The sequence below is a fragment of the Neomonachus schauinslandi genome, chromosome 14 (genome assembly GCF_002201575.2).
Source record: "Neomonachus schauinslandi chromosome 14, ASM220157v2, whole genome shotgun sequence".
Lineage (NCBI taxonomy): Eukaryota > Metazoa > Chordata > Mammalia > Carnivora > Phocidae > Neomonachus > Neomonachus schauinslandi.
In genome coordinates, this window is record NC_058416.1 from 49,185,027 (window position 1) to 49,198,921 (window position 13,895).

A 13,895-nucleotide genomic window follows, 5' to 3' on the forward strand; every position below is an offset into this window, starting at 1 on the left:
GTGGATTTCTTTGGAGAACAAATATGTTGCACTTTGCTCCACAGTGATTGTACTTTAAAGGAAAAAAAAAAATCCCAAATAATTGTTTCTGCCCCACCCCACCTAGGCATCCCTTTGCTATTTTTGGTCTCTTCAAAAGCTCATACATGGCGGCCAGTAAGAAAGTAGAGGGGCTTGTCATCGCTGCTGTTTGCAGTTTGAAACTCGTCCCGGAGGCGGAACTGCCACTCATCCTCTAGCTCTAAGCGGACAATTGTTTGGCGTAAGGAGCTTCTGTCTTGGCAGATGACACACAGGGTAGCACCTTCAGAAGAAAGGCAGAAATGTGTCTTAGGCTCAGGGATTGAAATTATAAAGAACACGCCATTTTTTTCTGATTATATCCTCTAAGCTGACACATCTGAGAACCAACATAAAGGTAAGTGACCTATCACAATTATTTGTTATAATTTTAATTTTTATTTGAGTAAGCAGTCTTACAAATTCAAAAGTTTAAGAGTGTAAAGTGAAAAATCTCCCCTTCCCCTGTGGTAACCAATGGTAAAACCAGTGTTCTGTGTTTCTAGTGCAGGATTTCTCCACCTTAGCAACACTGGATCGTTCTGTTACGGGGGGCTGTTCTGTTCCTGCAGGATGGTTTAGTAGCCTCCTTGGCTTCTACTCACTAGATGCCAGCAGCACTTTCCAGTGTGGCAACCTAAGATATCTCCCGATATTGCCAAATGTCCCCTGGGAGGCAACCCCCGCCTCACTGCTCCAGGTGCATTTTATGCATATATAAATACACAATATCATCTCTTCTTAAATTCTACAAATGAGTAAAATCATACAGTATTTGTCTTTCTCGGACTTATATCACTTAGCATTATATACCCTCTAGGCCCATTCATGCTGCTGCAAATGGCAAGATCTCTTTTTTATGGTGGAGTTAGTCCATTGTATATACAATTGATCTTAGTCAAAAGGCCGAGAAGTGATTAGTCCATTGTATATAAATACATCTTCCTTATTCATTCATCTATGGTGGGACACTTGGGTTGCTTACATATATTGCCTATTGTAAATAATGCTGCAACAAACATTGGGGTGCATGTATCTTTTTGAATTAATGTTTTCGTTTTCTTTGGGTAAATAGCCAGTACTCTTTAGTTTTTGAGGAAACTCTACATTGTTTTCCACAGTGGCCTGTGCACAATATTCTGAATCTTACTTTCTTCACTGACCTCAGAGGTCATCTTGTCATGATTATTTGTGAGGCTTAATCTGTAGTTTGTTCTTAGGCAGATCTCTTTTGTATAGTGCATACCTGTTGAAGCAACTTTAGTTTCTATACCAGAATCACAAGTCATTAACCTGATTTTTACTAAAATTAGATTATTTCTGTTTACATTGCATCATTCCTTTCTAAAATTAATAGTGGCAAAAACAAACAATGTGATCGCATTTCTGGCCGTGTATGTGCAGTTTGTCCTGGTAGAACAACAACCTGATTCTACCCCCGCCCCAGTTAAGAAAATCGTGGCCCTGGTTTAAAAGCCAAGTGTTCAACTTACTGGCAAAAACGATTGTTAAAGTGCTTTTTTATATGTTTCACCTCCCTGTTTTGTCCGGGGGAACAATGGCATTCACAAGCAAAAGACACTAAGTTTGACTTACCTTTTAGAAACTTAAATTTCTTCAGAAGATCAGCACCTACAAAAGAGTCACAGAGGTACAAGAGAAGTCCACTGAAAAACACCCCTTCACAGCTGACATTGCTGGAGTGGGGTCTGGAGCTGACGTAGCATATGGCCACCTGGAATCATCAAGCAGACATAGCATGGGCATTTCAAAAAGCAAGTAAAACCATCGGTACTTTAGCTGAGTGAGCCAGTACCTTCCTCTTTAGCTGTTTCAGGGTAAGGTAAAGGAGGTAAACTTTTTTTACTGAAACTTAAATAGGCTGGTTATTTAAACTCTGCACCTATTTTATTTAGTGTGCCAAGTTTTAACCTATTTAAATCTTCGTGTTTCTGTTAATGAAGGACTGTTGAGAGAATTAGTAGTAAGAAACAAAACAGGCCTCTCCACCTAAACGTCTTTATAAAATGAAAAACTGCCTTCCACAAAAAGGCATACTTAGAAAAGTTTAAATGTTCTGAGTAGAAATTTTTTATTCTCATTAATAAAGTAATCAGCTTTTCATTTAGATACACTTACATTTTCAATCAGACAGAAGCTTCAAGCAGTACAGGATTTTACTGGGTGTGGAGCCCAGTGTGGGGCTTGAACTCATGACCCTGAGATCAAGACCTGAGCTTGAGAGTCTTGATGCCTAACCGACTGAACCACTCAGGCGACCCCCAGCAGTGCATGATTTTAAAAAAAAAATTTATTTATTTATTTGAGAGAGAGAACACAAGCAGGGAGAGCAGCAGGCAGAGGGAGAAGGAGAAGCAGACTCCCTGCTGAGCAGGGAGCCCAATGTGGGGCTTGAACCCAGGACCCTGGGACCATGACCTGAGCCCAAGGCAGATGCCTAACCAACCCAGCCACCCAGGTGCCCCACAGTGCGTGATTTTTAAGATTTAGTTCTATATGGCTTGCATGTACAGAATATAACTATACAGAAATTACAGGGAAGTAAGATAGTTGGGGAGACCTTGAGAACAGTGAAATGGCTTACTGCATGGACCTGACCACTTGGATCCAAATAACTGGTTCCTCTGCTTAGTAGCTAGTAGGTGACCTTGAGCAGCTTCCTTCATTTTACCATACCTCAGTTTCCTTGTCTGGAGAAGTAACAGTAGTACCTGTTTCACAGGACTGTTTTGTGGAATAAATACTGTAAACTGCTTAGTAGGTATTCAGTGAGTGTTAGCTGCTGTTAGACAACACAGTCTTACTGCTACTCCTACTAACATCTAGAGCCCTGGACCCTGGGGTGGAGGAGTTTGGAGATATCATAAAAAGCACTATTATACCTGATGGTTTTTAAGATTCCTTCTACCTCTACAATTCTACAGTTCATGGTCCAACCATAGTGTAGATTACTGAGATTTCTTAAGAATGAGAATGTAATGTGTTTATGCTATTTGAATTAAAAATCCATTCCCAGGGAGCGCCTGGGTGGCTCATTTGGTTAAGCATCTACCTTCGGCTCAGGTCATGATCCCGGGGTCCTGGGATCGAGTCCCGCATCGGGCTCCCTGCTCTCCCCCTGCTTGTGTTCCCTCTCTTTCAAATGAATAAATAAAAAATCTTGAACAGTTGTATTTCAGTCTGAAGAGATTGTGTATGTCAATACACACAGAGAAAAAAAGCCAAAGAGGAAATCTAGTACACCAAAATGTTAACTGTTCCCATTGCAGGTGATTTTTTTTTCCTTTATACCTTTTAAAAGATTTTATTTTTTACTTATTTGTGAGAGAGAGAATGAGAGACAGACAGCATGAGAGGGAGGAGGGTCAGAGGGAGAAGCAGACTCCCTGCTGAGCAGGGAGCCCGATGTGGGACTCGATCCCGGGACTCCAGGATCATGACCTGAGCCGAAGGCAGTCGCTTAACCAACTGAGCCACCCAGGCGCCCCAATATACCTTTTAATTTTTTAAAAAGCTCTTTACAAAGAGGATATTATGTTAATGAATAGAATAAAATATTTTTAAAACAATACTAATAATCATAGGGGAAAGCTTAGTGGCAGAAGCCCTTAAAGGTCTGAAGGCCATCAGTGGTCTAAAGGTGCAAAGTGACAAATTTTTTAAAAAGCTAAAACTGATGGAGAATTTGAGACAGACAAGAGAAAGAATGAAAAATAAGGAAACAATGGAAAAGGAAGAAATCCAGGAATAGAAAGTGGTGATGTGACAGCTCTAAAGGTCTCCTGTGATCCCCTAAGTTGTTCAGCAATCACTGAGCTCCTCTTCTGCCTAAACAGTGGCTAAGACACTGTGTGCCTCCGAAGAACCGTGTCTTGTGGAGAAACATCATCACGTGATTATAAGATGGTCCGATATATTGTAGGACAGCAAGCAACTGCTTCTGTCCAAGGTCATGGGTAGGCTTCTCAGTGGAACTGACCTCTGAGCTAAGCTTTGCGTATTCACTGGCTCACTGTGGAGAGCTGAAGTAGATATGGGGAGGGACAGTTGCCATCACATCTCGTGTGAGCCTTTGCAGTATGTCACAGGCTCCTTTTTTGTCTCCATTTAAGCTTTCAAATGGGAGCTAAAATGGGAAAGAAATGGATGGAAGTGGGTAAAAGCACAGTACTAGCCCTCTTCCCTTTACCTCTGGTCCAATGTTAAGGTAGCAGTCAATGGCCAACACGGGACTCCTGAAGTTATGGATGGCTTTGGGGAAGAGTTTGTAGGAAGCGTGCTGAAGGAACTTCTCCAGGAGAAACTGCGCGGGGGCTGCCAGTAGTGTGTGTTCACTGTCGGGAGCACAGACATACTGAAGGGGCAAGATGGGTGCTAAGCTCTCTGACACCTGAAATCAGAGCCGAGATTATCATGGGAAATATGTCTGTCACTGGATGAAACGGGCAAGGAAAAACTGCATTGCATACTAACGGTCCCCAAATAAGAGCAGTAGCAGAGTGACAGATACTAGGCTCATATGTAAGTCTGTCATTCTTGGGTTCTGAAGAAGTTCTTTCCCCTCGGGAATAGGTTGGATCTAACTTAACACACGGCAAGGGCAGGGGAAACATAGGCTTCTCAGAAAGTTACTGCATTTAGCAACACTGTGAGGGCCCACAGGAAGCCTTTCACAGTGCTGCTGGATGTGGACAGGTTAAATCCCATCCCACCAGATCCAAAAAATAAAAGCAAAGAGGTTTCTAAGCTCCATGGGGGAATTTATATGTTATAAATGATTAGATACCAGTAACTCTCTTAAAAGAAATGGGTAGGTCCATAGATTTCACTCTCAACAGGTGTTGATTGGTAATTCTTTCTTTAAAAAAAAAAAATCTGGCAAAGGAACAGATAAGCATCTTAATTTACATTTCTTTTATGTATTAAAGAATGTAAAAATGTTAATTTTGCCAGTTTATGAAGACAGAATGTTAAGTTTGAAACAAGATTTGGTGGAGTTGTTAAGCATTAAGTCTAAAGAAAGGTAGATCTGGTGACTTTTCACATCTTCTGTTTTGCTCTGGATGAATCCTAAGGGGAATGAGACTGCAAACTTGGCATTAAGAACTGACTGCCTTCTGTTCTCTCACTTTCCAGTCAAGTGCCAAGGGCTTAATGCCAATGACTAATAACAAATAACAAGTATTAGTAAGAAATTGTTGTCTTAACTTTCAACAGTAGAATCAAGCTTGCAAACTTACCATGATCTTTGGTTTAATGATAAAGTCCCTTTGCCCTCCAACCTGAACGTGTTTCTTCATGAGACTGAAGTTGTTAAAGCGGCAAATGAGCAGGCCACTACTGTTTGTTCTCAGATTAAAGTCAACATCTTCACAGAAATACCTAAATCATAATCACAAGGATAGGTCTCTGACTGCCTGTCCATGTTCATCACACACAAATGCATCACAGCTGTAGAAGACAGACTCAGAATCAGCCTTGCCTTCTCCTGGAGTTGGCCCTCTTACCATTGGCCTGTGAACCCCCTGAATTGCGCACTGCAGTCATTAAAAGGAGGAGAAAGTGAGATGGCTTTGGCCCCAGACACCGCAAGGGGCCTTGGGCATTCCTGAACTGAAATAGGACTGCACATGATATATACTCTTGTGGGACACGAATGCAGAGGTGCTCCCAGTTTTAAAATCCTGGCTGCAAACAGGATGAAACATCTGCCAAATTTAAAACACAGACATGAAACAGCTCCAGCATATTCTTATAGCTACAGGGATGGGGACTGACATAGGAGGGACTTTATGGTCCCTGACATTCCTCACTTGGCCATTTCGGATTTTCCAGGATGGGGATGTTATTTATTCAGGAGGCAAGGTCAGGGCTAGCCTGCTTATTCTCACCTGCTGGCTCTTCCCTGAAGAACCCAGATCTCTGGATTTTACTAACATTTAGGGAAAGGGATTAACTTCTGAGTTCTGAGGATGAAAGAGTTCAGCTTCAATGGGTTATGGGTCCACACACTGATTTGTGTTGACATAATAGTTTTTGTCCCTTAGTTCTTGTTGAATAATGGGATAACGAAAATAGGTTTTCTAAGCATTTCATGTTGTAATTCCTATGTTTTAAGGGTCTGGGTCAGTTTGAGGGATTCTATGAAGGGACACTTTGGGGCTTGTGATACCCCCTTTCCCTCCTTGTCCATAAAAAAGAGATTATCAGTTTTTCAAAGACCAACTCAAAGGAACAGACACATTGTAGGGGTCAGAGTTGGACAGAAGCAATCAGTAGATGCCAGGATTACTTGCCTCCAGGAGGCCTGACTTACCTGTTGAAGTCATACTGCACATTCTGAGTCAAGTCTATGTTAAGGAGAATGAAGTCATGCACATGGCATCTAGAAAATGGGGCTTTCAGGCTCTGAGAAGTCAGCTTGCTGCTCCATTTCTGTATGCCCAGGATTGCGTAGTGGATGATTTTTGGTGTTGCTTCAATATGCTGCAAGACACTCTTCAAGGACACATTCTTACTGGAAACTCCTGCTTCCACGGGCTGGCTATGAAATGTAAAGTTGGTTTAAATAAGAGATCAATAAATATTACTGAGGAGAGGGTCATTTATGAAGGGCTAATACTACTATACAGTATTAATATCTGTAAAGGATATAATTAGCTGGTTTACTTTATATTAGCCTGGAATAGAAAAGAATGTCAAGCCTAGTTTTCATGCTGCCTTTCACTGCTACCTTAAGGAAGCTGCCTTTTGGGGGTGGGCCTTACCACATTAAGGCAGAGAAAGAAATCCAGCCCATCTCAAAATGAATAATGAACAGGGAGTTACCAACGAGAGGGAGCCAGAGGTTAGAAGCACATAGGTATACCTCCCAGTGTGGTAATTAGAGTATAACAAAGAAATATTTGAAAACGTAACTGGCTTCATATCCACAAGTGGAAACAGACAAAATGTGTGAGCTGGAAGGGCTTAGAGGTCACCGGGAAGTGTTTCAGTGGGGTGCTACCGATATTTTGGGACCATTTATTGCATAGGATTTCTCCAGGTTTAGCATTCCCTGGTCCTCATGGACCCCCTTCACCACTGTCCTAGGAAGGAGAACCACTGATTTCGGCTCAACCCTAATTTTACAAGTGATGGACTTGAGATAAAGAGATGAAATGACTTCTCTTTTCATCCAGGTAGTTAGGAAGCAGAGCTGGGGTTAAAAAGCAGGTCTGATTCAGGAGCCAGAGGATTGTCTAAATCATAACACCTTTCCACAGACTTTATAGCAAACCAAAGCCATGATGCAGAAATAGTCCAGGAATGTAATGGCATACCGAATATCTAAATTTAAAAGAGAGTGCTAGTGAAGGTAGTCTCCTGGATCATTGTTTTGCTCTGGAAAGCTGTACCTCTCTCATTTACTTCCGTGCATAACTATAGCCAAGGAAAGGATCTTCATAGCATTAGGTCATACTCCCCTAGAACTGCTTGGCAAGTACTACTACCTGCTCTGATCCTGAACACTGTGAATGTTCCACAGAACACACGAGTCATCCATCACAACAATGAAAGGCCAGACACACTGGCGTTTAACTCCCAGTTCTTCCAGGCGGTTCCTCTCCAGTTCCAGATTGTGATAGGACAGCTCCTTAATGAGAAACCTGGCAGCACCTGGAAGGCAACATAACCACAGCTGTACAGCCTTCACTCAGGCTTGACCCAAACCCCCCAGACAGCTCACATTCTTTCCACAGGCATGCCTGTTCACGTAGTGACCATGCAGGGTGGGAGGGTCAACCGATTGTTCAGAGCAGTGGTTCTCAAACAAGTAAAAAGCATCACTGAAGGAGTCTGTTTAAAATGCTGATTCCTGGAGCCCATCAGCAGAGATTCACTTTAGGTCTGATGAAGGGCCAGAAACCAGAGCAGTCTTTGATGATGCAGATGATTCATGAGCTACACCTTGAGGGGTTCTATAAGAATCCAGTTTCCCCGATGGGACAAAGGATACCACATAGAGGAAACGCTTATTACTGGTTAGTTCCTTTTATAGCCATAAGACGTGCTCTCAGTCTTAGAAGCAGCCACTTGCACGTCCTACTCTAAGGAGTAGCTAGGGTTGCAGTAAGTGGGTATGCTGCTTCTAATATATCCCCTCCTTTAGGAGATTGACGGTAATGTCTACTTTGAAGAAGATTCTGGAAACTGGCATTGTTTCCCTAGATGGGCTTTTTTGGAAGAGGCAGTATGGTATAGTAAAAGACTGGAGCCAAGCTGGCAACATTTAAATCCTGATTCCACCACTTTATAGATGTGTGACAGTGAAGTTAACTCTCCTCTATGCCTTGGCTTCTCCACCTATGAGAAGACAATGATAATGTCCACTTCACAGGATTGTATGGTGCTCAGGACAGTAACATGCAGTAAGTACTCAGTATTAGAGATTATTAAGATGATGATCATCAGATCCATCCATGTTGCAAATGGCAAGATTTCATTCTTTTTATGACTGAATAATATTCCATTGTGTATATATGCCACATCTTTATCCTTTTTCATCTATCCATGAACACTTAGGTTGCTTCCATAATTTGGCTATTATAAATAGTGCTAACTCAAGTCAGTCAGAGAAAGACAAATACCATATGATTTTACTCATAGGTGGAATTTAAGAAACAAAACGAATGAAGAAAAAAGACAAACCAAAAAAACAGACTTAACTATAGAGAACAGATGGTTACAGGGAAGAGGGGTGGAGATTGGGTGAAATAGGTGAAGTGGACTAAGTACACTTGATGAGCACTGAGTAATATATGGAATTGTTGAATCACTATATTGTACACCTAAAACAAATACAACACCATGTTAATTACACTGGAATTAGAATTAAATAAAAAAGATCATCACAGCCAAATTTTATGAGTGGGATACCTGAATGAAACAAAATGTAGGTAATGAAATGAAGAGGCTAAAAAAACCTATTTAATCTATGGAGGAACCAGAAAAACAGTTTGAATAGATCAAGGGTACTACTGGAGATTTAGAAAAATCTACCTTCCAAGAGCATGTGTATAATACTTTGTATATTCAGTGTAGTAAGCACCATATATGAAAAGCCCACAACTAAAATTGTAATAATAAAAGACTGAAAGCTTTTCCTCTAGGATAAGAACAAGACAAGGATTGTTCCATTGTACCATTACCACTTCTATTTAACACAGTACTGGAAATCCTAGCCAGAGTGATTAGGCAAGAAAAAGAAATAGAAGGCATTCAGGTTGGAAAGGAAGAAGTAAAATTACCTGTTTGTAGGCAACATCATCTTATATGTAGAAAACCATAAAGATTCCACACACACATAAAAACTGTTAGAAATAATAAAAGTGAATTCAGCAAAGTTGCAGATACAAAACAAAAATCAGTTGTGTCTCTATACACTAACAATAATCTAAAAGGGAAATTAAGAAAACAATTCCATTTACATGGCATCAGAAAGAATAAAATACTTAGGAATAAATGTTTAACCAAGCATGTGAAAGACCTGTACATGAAAAAGTACAAAACACTGCTGAAAGAGAGATGACACAGGTAAATGGAATGACATCCATGTTCATGGATTGGAACATGGATGTTCCAAACACATCCATGTTGAGATGTAAATGTTACCCAAAGTATCTACAGATTTAATGCAATCCTGATCAAAATCTTAATGATTTGTGTGTGTGCAGGAAAAAAAAAAATCCATCCTTAAATTCACGTGGAATCTTAAGGCACCCTCAATAGCCAAAACAGCATTGAAAAAGAAGAACAAAATTGGAGGTCTCACAGTTGACGGATTTCAAAACTTACTATAAAACGACAGTAATCAAAACAATGTGATAGTGGCATGAAGACAGACAAATAGGCCAATAGCATAAAGAAAACAGAGCCCAGCAGTATGCTCTTGTGCTTTTGGCCCAGCCCTAAGGGCCTGTATGGTCAAATGATTTTTGACAAAGGTGCCAAGACCATTCAATGGGAAAAAGACAGTTTCTTCAACAGATGGTATTAGAAAAACCAATATTCACATGCAAAAGAACGAAGTTGGACCTTTACCTTACACTATGTAAAACTAAAATGGATCAAAGATCTAAATACAAGAGCTAAAACTATAAAACTCTTAGGAAAGAACAGGTGAAAAGCTTGCTGTTGTATGCAGCAATGATTTGTTGGATATGACACCAAAAGCACAGCTAACAGAAGAAAAAGATTGATAAACTGGACTGCATCAAAATTTAAAATTTCTGTGCACCCATAACAAGCAAGGAAATTGAAGCAGTAATCAAAAATCTCCCAACAAACAAGAGCCCAGGACCAGATGGCTTCCCAGGGGAATTCTACCAAACATTTAAAGAATAATACCTATTCTTCTGAAGCTGTTTCAAAAAATGGAAAGAAAACTTCCAAACTCATTTTATGAGGTGAACATTACCTTGATCCCAAAACCAGACAAAGACCCCACCAAAAAGGAGAATTACAGACCAATATCCCTGATGAACATGCATGCAAAAATTCTCACCAAAATACTAGCCAATAGGATCCAACAGTACATTAAAAGGATTATTCACCATGACCAAGTGGAATTTACTCGTGGGCTGCAAGGGTGGTTCAACATCTGCAAATCAATGTGACACACTACATAAAGAAAAGAAAGGACAAGAACCATTTGATCCTCTCAATAGATGCAGAAAAAGCATTTGACAAAGTACAGCATCCTTTCTTACTCTTCACAGTGTAGAGATAGAGGGTACATACCTCAATATCATTAAAGCCATATATGAAAAGCTCACAGCAAATATTCTCAATGGGAAAAAACAGAGCTTCCCCCCTAGGGTCAGGAACATAGCAGGGATGTCCACTATCACCACTGCTATTCAACATAGTACTAGCAGTCCAGCAATCAGACAATAAAAAGAAATAAAAGATACTCCAGTTGAAGAAGTCAAACTCACACTGTATGTGGAAAACCCAAAATACTCCATCCCAAAATTGCTAGAACTCACAGGAATTCAGCAAAGTGGCAGGATATAAAATCAATGCACAGAAATCAGTTGCATACCTATACACTAACAAGGAAACAGAAGAAAGAGAAATTAAGGAGTTGATCCCATTTACAATTGCACCCAAAACCATAAGATAACTGGAATAAACCTAACCAAAGAGACAAAGGATCTGTACTCAGAAAACTACAGAACACTCATGAAAGAAACTGAGGAAGACACAAAGAAATGGAAAAATGTTCCATGCTCATGGATTGGAAGAGCAAACGTGGTTTTTTTTGTTTTGTTTTTTAAGATTTTATTTACTTATTTGACAGAGACACAGCGAGAGAGGGAACACAAGCAGGAGGAGTGGGAGAGGGAGAAACAGGCTTTCTGCTGAGCAGGAACCCCGATGTGGGGCTCGATCCCAGGACCCTGGGATCATGACCTGAGCTGGAGGCAGACGCTTAACGACTGAGCCACCCAGGTGCCCCTAAAGAGCAAACATTATTAAAATGTCTGCTACCTAGAGCAATCTACACATTCAATGCAATCCCATCAAAATACCATCAACTTTTTTCACAGAGCTGGAACAAGTAATCCTAAAATTTGTGTGGAACCAGAAAAGACCCCAAATAGCCAAAGGAGTGTTGAAATAGAAAACCAAAGTTGGTGGCATCACAGTCCTGGACTTCAAGCTCTATTACAAAGCTGTAATCATCAAGACAGTATGGTACTGGCACATAGATCAATAGAACAGAATAGCCCAGAAATGGACCCTCAACTCTATGGTCAACTAATCTTTGGCAAGGCAGGAAAGAATATCTCATGGAAAAAAGTCTCTTCAACAAATGGTGTTGGGAAAATTGGACAGCCACATGCAGAAGAATGAAACTGGACCATTTCCTTACACCACACACAAAAATAGACTCCAAATGGATGAAAGACCTAAATGTGAGACAGGAATCCATCAAAATCCTTGAGGAGAACACAGGCAGCAACCTCTTCGACCTCGAACTTCTTGCTAGACACGTCTCCCAAGGCAAGGGAAGCAAGGGCAAAAGTGAACTATTGGGACTTCATCAAGATAAGCTTTTGCACAGCAAAGGAAACAGTCGACAAACAGCCGACAGAATGGGAGAAGATATTTGCAAACGCTCATCAGATAAAGGGCTAGTATCCAAAGTCTATAAAGAACTTATCAAACTCAACACCCAAAGAATTCAATCACGAAATGGGCAGAAGACATGAACGCATGTTTCTCAAAAGAAGACATCCAAATGGCTAACAGACACATGAAAAAATGCTCCATGTCACTCGGCATCAGGGAAATACAAATCAAAACCACAATGCAATACCACCTCACACCAGTCAGAATGGCAAAAATTAGCAAGTCAGGAAATGACAAATGATGGTGAGGATGCAGAGAAGGGGGAAACTTCCTCCCACCGTTGGTGGGAATGCAAGCTCATGCAGCCACTCTGGAAAACAATGTGGAGGTTCCTCAAAAAGTTGAAAATAGAGCTACCGTATGACCCAGCAATTGCACTACTGGGTATTTACCCCAAAGATACAAATGTAGTGATCTGAAGGGGCACCTGCACCCCAATGTTTATAGCAGCAATGTTCACAATAGCCAAACTATGGAAAGAGCCCAGATGTCCATTGACAGATGAATAGATAAAGAAGATGTGGTGGGGCGCCTGGGTGGCTCAGATGGTTAAGCGTCTGCCTTGGGCTCGGGTCATGCTCCCAGGGTCCTGGGATCGAGTCCCACATTGGGTTCCCTGCTCCTTGGGAGCCTGCTTCTCCCTCTGCCTCTCTCTCTCTCTGTCTCTCATGAATAAATAGATAAAATCTTTAAAAAAAAAAAAAAAATGTGGTGTGTGTGTACACACACACACACACACACACAGAGGAATATTACATAGCCATCAAAAAAGTGAAATCTTGCCATTTGCAATGACGTGGATGGAGCTAGAGGGTATTATGTTAAGCGAAGTAAGTCGATCAGAGAGAAAATTATATGATCTCACTGATATGTGGAATTTAAGAAACAAAACAGGATCATAGGGGAATAGAGGAAAAAATAAGATGAAATCAGAGAGGGAGACAAACCATAAGAGACTCTTAATCATAGGAAACAACCTGAGGGTTGCTGGAGGGGAGGGGGGTGGAGGGTTGGGATAAATGGATGATGGGCATTAAGGAGGGCATGTGATGTAATGAGCACTAGGTATTATTTAAGACTTCTGAATTACAGGCCTGTACCTCTGAAACCAATAATACATTATATGTTAATTGAATTTAAATAAAAGTTTTAAAAAATGAGTATACAATAAAGAATATTATTCAAAGATCTAAAAAAGATAAAAATAAAATTTCTGTACAAAGGATATAATTAACAGTGAAAAGCAACCCATGAAATGGGAGAAAACATTTACAAATCATTAGTAGCAGTTAACATCCAGAATATATCAAGAATTCCTACAAATCAACAACAAAAAAACTAAAAAAAAACAGTGAAAGGACTTGAATAGATTGTCCATAGTAAGTATACAAATGGCCAAGAAGCACGTGACAAGATGTTCAACATAACTAATCATTAGGGAAATGCAAATCAAATCACAGTAAGATAGCATCTCCTATCTATTAGGATGGCTATTACAAAAAAAAAAAAAAGACAAAAATCAGAAAATAATTATTGCTGAGGATATGAAGAAACATTATGCACTGTTGGTAGGAATGTAAACTGGTATAGCCATTATGGAAAGCAGTAGGTCAATTCCTCAAAAAATTAAAAAC

At 40.4% G+C, this 13,895-nt stretch overlaps 1 protein-coding gene across 1 annotated transcript in view; it reads right to left on the reverse strand.

Annotated features, from left to right (window-relative positions):
- The window catches only part of GREB1L (GREB1 like retinoic acid receptor coactivator), a 130,209-nt gene continuing 116,314 nt past the window's right edge, over positions 1–13,895 (reverse strand). The window contains exons 26-31 of the mRNA XM_021686242.1: positions 7,575–7,740; positions 6,398–6,625; positions 5,322–5,463; positions 4,271–4,471; positions 1,657–1,795; positions 1–304 (exon numbers count right to left, since the gene is read on the reverse strand). Coding sequence (XP_021541917.1) covers positions 141–304; positions 1,657–1,795; positions 4,271–4,471; positions 5,322–5,463; positions 6,398–6,625; positions 7,575–7,740 — 1,040 coding nt within the window. The 3' untranslated portion in view covers positions 1–140. The remainder of the gene's footprint in view (positions 305–1,656; positions 1,796–4,270; positions 4,472–5,321; positions 5,464–6,397; positions 6,626–7,574; positions 7,741–13,895) is intronic.